Source organism: Eschrichtius robustus, chromosome 6 (genome assembly GCF_028021215.1).
Source record: "Eschrichtius robustus isolate mEscRob2 chromosome 6, mEscRob2.pri, whole genome shotgun sequence".
Classification (NCBI taxonomy): Eukaryota; Metazoa; Chordata; class Mammalia; order Artiodactyla; family Eschrichtiidae; genus Eschrichtius; species Eschrichtius robustus.
In genome coordinates this window covers 34924566-34930565 of record NC_090829.1, presented here as the reverse complement: position 1 = coordinate 34930565, position 6000 = coordinate 34924566, and the positions used below count along the sequence as shown (strand labels likewise).

The 6000-nt window shown below is 41.0% G+C and overlaps 1 protein-coding gene across 2 annotated transcripts in view; it reads left to right on the top strand.

The window, feature by feature from the left end:
• Positions 1-242: 242 nt before the first annotated feature.
• The window catches only part of DHX36 (DEAH-box helicase 36), a 49482-nt gene continuing 43724 nt past the window's right edge, over positions 243-6000 (top strand). For both annotated transcript variants that reach the window (XM_068546124.1, XM_068546122.1), the window contains exon 1: positions 243-532. In XM_068546124.1, coding sequence (XP_068402225.1) covers positions 290-532 — 243 coding nt within the window. In that variant the 5' untranslated portion in view covers positions 243-289. The remainder of the gene's footprint in view (positions 533-6000) is intronic.

The following is a 6000-nucleotide window of genomic DNA, read 5'->3' as shown; positions in this document are numbered from 1 at the left end:
CATGCTGGGCGTCGGGAAAGAAAACCTGTGAGCCTCCTGCTGGCTCTGCCTCCAAAGGTACAAAGGTAAACAATTGAGAGCACATCAAAGATTTCACCTGATCCAACCCGGGGACCTCCAGGGCCGGCGGCCCGTGACGTCACCGGAAACGGCTGCTCGTGACGCTCAACGTCCCTCCCTCTTGCACTGGGCGCCGGAAGCAAAGCGGAAGTGGACGCGCACCCGCTTCCGGGCCCGGTCGCCATTTCCAGCGGTTGCAGGTTCTCACGAGTTTTGACCTGCTGGGACAATGAGCTATGACTACCAGCAGAACTGGGGCCGCGATAGCGGGCCCCGCAGCTCCGGCGGGGGTTATGGAGGAAGCTATGGAGGGGGCCACGGAGGGAATCGAGGCTCCGGAGGTGGCGGCGGCGGAGGAGGGGGTGGTCGAGGCGGCCGAGGCCGACATCCCGGGCACCTGAAAGGCCGCGAAATCGGCTTGTGGTACGCGAAGAAACAAGGCCAGAAGAACAAGGAAGCGGAGAGGCAGGAGGTAATCTGAGACTCGGTAGTGGAGGGAGATGAAGCGGGACAGGTTTTCTTTTCCATCCTTCGACCCCTAACTTTTTCTTTCCTTTTCGGTTTTTTAACTGGTGCATGTGCTTTGTGAAGTGCAAGTGTTGAAGCTTCCAGTAGTCGATATTATAGCGGTGAACGTTAGCCATGCGCATCTGACCTGAAGCAGTTGGGATTTAGATGCGAGTGTATACTTTGCTTAAAAGACGTGAGAACTGGGGATAAAACAAATGTTAAATTCAGGGTCCATCCGAAATTAACTTTTTGGGGGTGTCACTGTCATAGTATATCTGGCTACCCTATCCCTTAGTATAATTAATGTCACTTTAAGTTCTTTGCCTAATGAGCTATAAAATTACGGCTTTATACATTAGACACTGGTTTGCGCGGAACAAAAACTATCAAGCACTATTTTGAATGTAGATCCTTCAGAAGAGTACTCCAACTTCCACTTAGTATTAAAATAGGCACAAACACAGGTTTTTTGTTTTTACGTTGGGCTATGGAGGTTTCTGCTGATTAGCAGCTCCTCTTTGAGAAGGAAGCCTAGGATCCTAGAAGTGGAAGAAATTTCAAGAGATGATTTGGCTTAGTCCCTTGTCTTCAGGTTGGTAATTGTCCATTTGATTTGTATCCTGAAGACTTGTAGTAAAGGAAACATTAAAGTTCCCTGAGTGGCCTGTTCCAGTAATTATTATATATGTGATTAAACCGAAGTTTTCTTAATATAAGCTTTATAAAAGCTTTTTACTGACTTTAAAAGCATCTTTCATATTAGATACAGAGTGTAATTGAATCACCATTTAGGCTTCTGTTTTTAAATCATTCCATTTCTTTTCTTTTATCCATGTCATTTTTGTTGAATTGGGGGGGGCATTATCTATTTATCTTCACAACTTATATTTCTCTTTAAAAATATATTTCTTCAATAACTAAAAATTAACTTGTTCATTGAGCAAACTTTTTTTTTTTTTAAAGGGAGGCACATCTAAGTCATCTTGAAATTGGAAGAATAATTGAGTGATTAGTACAGAGTAACTTCCTAAGAACTCTTTATCAAATTTTATTTACCCCTTTTTTCACACAAGGTTTTATGCATGTTGCTATGGGGGTCTGAAGAAGTATGATATTCAAGGAGCTTACAGTTTAGTTGGGAAAAGTAAGAACTAAACAGACGAAACGTTAAGTAAATCAGGAAAAATTCTTCATTATTATTTCCATCTGAAGCCAGTTGTGCGGTGGGTCATTATGAATTAAACTCTTGATTTCCACCACCTCCCCAAACCTTCTGCATTTTAGTAAAAGTCACTACCATTTATTCACTTGCCAAGGCCAAGATGAGATTTATTTTTGATTCTTCTCTTTCATTTCAGCAAGTCTGTTTTCTCTTCCTTCTTAATATATCTCAAATCTAACCACTTATCTCCACAGCAATTACCATGGATCCAGCCACTGTTTTGTTGTCTGTCCATGGCTCTTAACTGGTCTCCTATTTGTACTCCCCGTTAAGTCTGTCTTTTGTAGAGCCTTATATCATCTCATTCTCTAGCTCACAATTTGAAAGCCAAGTCAGTTCTCAGTGAGTGAGTCTCAGTCTCATACGTTTCAGTGCATCCTAACATGTTTTCCAGGAATCTTGGCAATTTGGCTTCTACATATCAGGTTTCCCTCTATGTACTTACCTTTCTGAGCCTATGTTCCCAAGATGTAATTAAAGCTTTTATAATCATACTTTTATTTTTACTTTTTTATTATAGTTCTCATATCATTCTCTAAAATGTATCTCTCCATTTTCTCTACTAAATATCATATTTCAGTAATTGGCTCATCCTACCTCTTTCTTTGATCACGTTCAGCCCTTTGTGATTGCTTCCCAGTCAGAATTTCTATAGCTTTTACTTTCAAGTAATACCTGTGTTTACAAAGTGACTGCATTCTAAGGATGCATGCTTATTCTTTCAACAGATATTTTTTAGGATCTAATATATTTGAAACAGTATCATAAGCACTGTATTAAGCTAGATATAGTCCCTACCTTACAGGAATTGTGGTGTGTTAGGCACTATAGAGCGGTTAGAATACAATGTTAAAGAATTATAATAAGGAGCATGTGGGCTTATCCCCTAACTCAAATTAGGAAGAGCCTAGAAGATTTCCCAGAAGAGGTAACCCTTAAGCTGAAACTTGAAAGATAGCAGAGTATGTCTGTGTTTGTGATTTGGGGGCTTGGAAAGAGATTTTTAGGCCGAGGCAGCAGCATGTGCCACAACCTAGAGGTCAGGAAGGCCATGTTCAAGGAACTGAGAAGGGGGGTAGAGCAGTGGCTTTTACACTTTTGACTGTTTCCTACAAAAAGGGATATATTTTAATTTGCAACCCAGTGCACACACGTGTGTAAGTGAACAAAAAGTTTCATAAAATAATGTTTAATTACCTGTACATTGCCCTGGGGCTTTTGTTCTTGTTGTTTGTACCTTTCTGCCCTTTTTTTTAATTAATACTGGTCATGAGCCTTTAATTTTACAGATCGCAGTATGAAAGCTCCTGGACTAGAAAATAAGCAGGGCTTTGAAATTCTTTCCCTTAAGAACTCTGGCAAGTCATTAAAGCGTTTCAAGCAAAACATGAAATGATTGGATTTGTGTTTAAATTCACCCTAGGTAGCAGCATAGAGAATGGATTGAAAAAGAGGCAATCCTGGGACCGGGAGACGGGTTAAGTAGTTCTTGCAGTAATTAAGGTGAGAAATGACAGCTTGAATTAGGACGTTGCTAGTGGAGATGGAGGGAAGCAGACAGCTTAAAGTGATTTAGGAGGTAGACTCAAAATGATTTTATCTGGAGGTAAGGGGAAGGCAGGTGTGAATGGATGACACTAATGACTATATAAAGAACTAGCTTGATGGAGGAGGACGATGGACTCAGCTTAAGCACGCTGAGTGTGATATTATAGGGCATACAAGTGGTGATTTCAAGGAAGTTAAAGGCTGTGCGGACCTGATGCCTAGAGAAATCTAGACTGCAGGTGAACATTTGACAGTTTGTGGGCCTATGGATAGTAGTTGTAATATAGAAGTGAATGAGAAGAGGAGTGGGTGCAGGCCTGAACTCTGTAGACCATTGCTTCTCAAACCTGAATCACCTGGCATCTTGTAGCAATGTAGAACTGGGGTGGGTCCAGAGATTCAACTTTTCTCACAGGTTCCCAGATGATGTCAGTACTGCTGGTCTGCAGAGCACTCAGGCTGTGCAATGTAGAACAAGAAAATTTAAGGTATGGGCTGAGCAAGAGAAGCTTGAAAGAATCTAGGAAGGAACAGCCAGAGAGAAAAATAAGGAGATGGATGTTGTTTTGGAATCCAGGAGTATTGTTTAGGGAGAAAAGAGTATATGAAAAAAAGAAAGTAATCAATAGTGGCAAACACTGTACTGATGTCAAGTGAGGTAAGAGTTCAGAGTGTGTTGGATTTAGCAACAGGGTAATTGGTAACCTTGATGAGAGAGAGCCCTTTTTGTGGAGTGATGGAAGTAAAAACCAGATTGCACTGGAGTGGCTAGAGAAGGAGAGAGGAAGAAATGGGGGTACCTCCAGGCAGTTCTCCTGTGAGAAGGAGGAGGAAAAGTAGGGGTGGGAGAATTCAGGACAGGATTTTTGTTTTTATTGTTTTAAAAGTGAAGAGATTTGGCTGTTCAAGTTCATGTACTGATGGTAAGGAGCCAGTGGAGAGGAAAAGTAAATATATCAGAGAAGACTAAATTATCATGCAGTAGTAGTAGACAGCCCCCAGATCTTAATGGCTGATAACAACAAAGGTTTGTTTTCTACTCACATTACTTGACCGTTGGAGTTCGCTAGCGTTCTCACGAGAATGAGGTCCACATAGCCTCCCACCCATCTGGAGCATAACTGTTTTTGGTGGCAGCAGGGAGGGATACAGTAAATCGCCCCTGATTCCTGGAAATTCCCATTCACATGGCCATGGGAAATGCAGTTCTGCCTTATATCTGTAAAGAAGCAAACCAGAATATTGATATACGGCCTAAAGACTACTAGAGAGAAAGAGATCTAGGAAAGGAAGATAAATCTTAATCGGAGATACCCCTGAGGAGGTGGAAGGAAGGCTGCAGGGCTTAAGTGGAGAGATTAACTTTAACTAGGAAAATGTATTCCTCTTCCATTTTAACAGGAAAGAAAAGAGCAAAGGATTGGTTCTGATACAGGTGGGTTTGGGTTTGGTGGCAAGCGATTGAGGACTTTTCCTTTGGGTTTTGTTTTCTGTATGAAATATCGTGTGTAAAATGTCGAGGGTGAACAGGAAAGTGGTATGGGTGTGTTACAGAGAATGGAGAAAGTTTGAAGCAGTTACAGATAATTAGAAGCTGATGAGAAAGACAATTTGCTGGATATAATTGAGGGTCTCCTTTGCTAGGAATTTCCAGTTAGAAGCAGAAAGAATATTTGAAGATGTCCAAAAGGGGGGGAAATAATAAAAATATCAAATGCCTTGATAAAATAAAAGAGTCATGAACCATAAAATGTGTGTCTGAGATTCTGAGATTCTTCAGGCAGGGGGTGAGGTGTAAAGGATGATGGAACTGGAAGAAGGTTAGGAGGGAGATAACCTACAGAGAATCAGGCTAGATCCAGGTTTGGAATTTCAGCATTCCTAAATTCACTGCCCACAGCCTCTGGGGCTCATTGTGCAGAGAACCACGTTGAAAATAATTTTTTTAAAAAAAGTGTATGTTATGTTTTTATTAAAAAGTATAAAATTTTCAGGGGCTATTTCATTTTTCAGTCATCCCACCTTTTTCTGGATATCTAAAATTCATTTAACAAGGTGAGGAGGAGAACTTTGTTCTGCTAGTAGAGGTAAAAGCTTCAAAATGTGAAGTTCTCTTTGGTTGAAGAAATGCGTTAGCGTGAATGAGTTTCATTGGGAAAGCAATCAGTCTTAAATTACTTAATCTTTGCCATTTTGAAAGTGAATGAAACTATGGCTATGAACCCTTGAGGTGTTTGCAAAGGGTGTAAAAATTAAGGAACCTGTGCTTAAGGATGACTTTATGTCCTGGGGCTTCCTTTTCAGAGGAGGCTTTAATCAAAGTACTGCTGAGGATTCTTAAATTTCTGAGGGCCAAGAAAAAACATAGTGTAAGTACACAGAGCAGTAAACGTTAATATGTACTGAAGACGTACAGAATTTAAAGCATAGGGCAAAAGTGTTCTGATAGTGATCCTCTGTGTTGGGGGTCCCCAAGACCACCCTCAGGTTCTGAAATTCACTGGAAGGAGTCACAAATCTCTGAAAAGCTGGTGTACTCACAGTAGCTGTTCTCAACAGCAAATTATTACAGATTAAAATTGGCAAAGGTAAAGGTGCATAGGGTAGAGTCCAGGAGAAACCAGGTGCAAGCTTCCAGTCCTAGTATAGAGGGCATATTC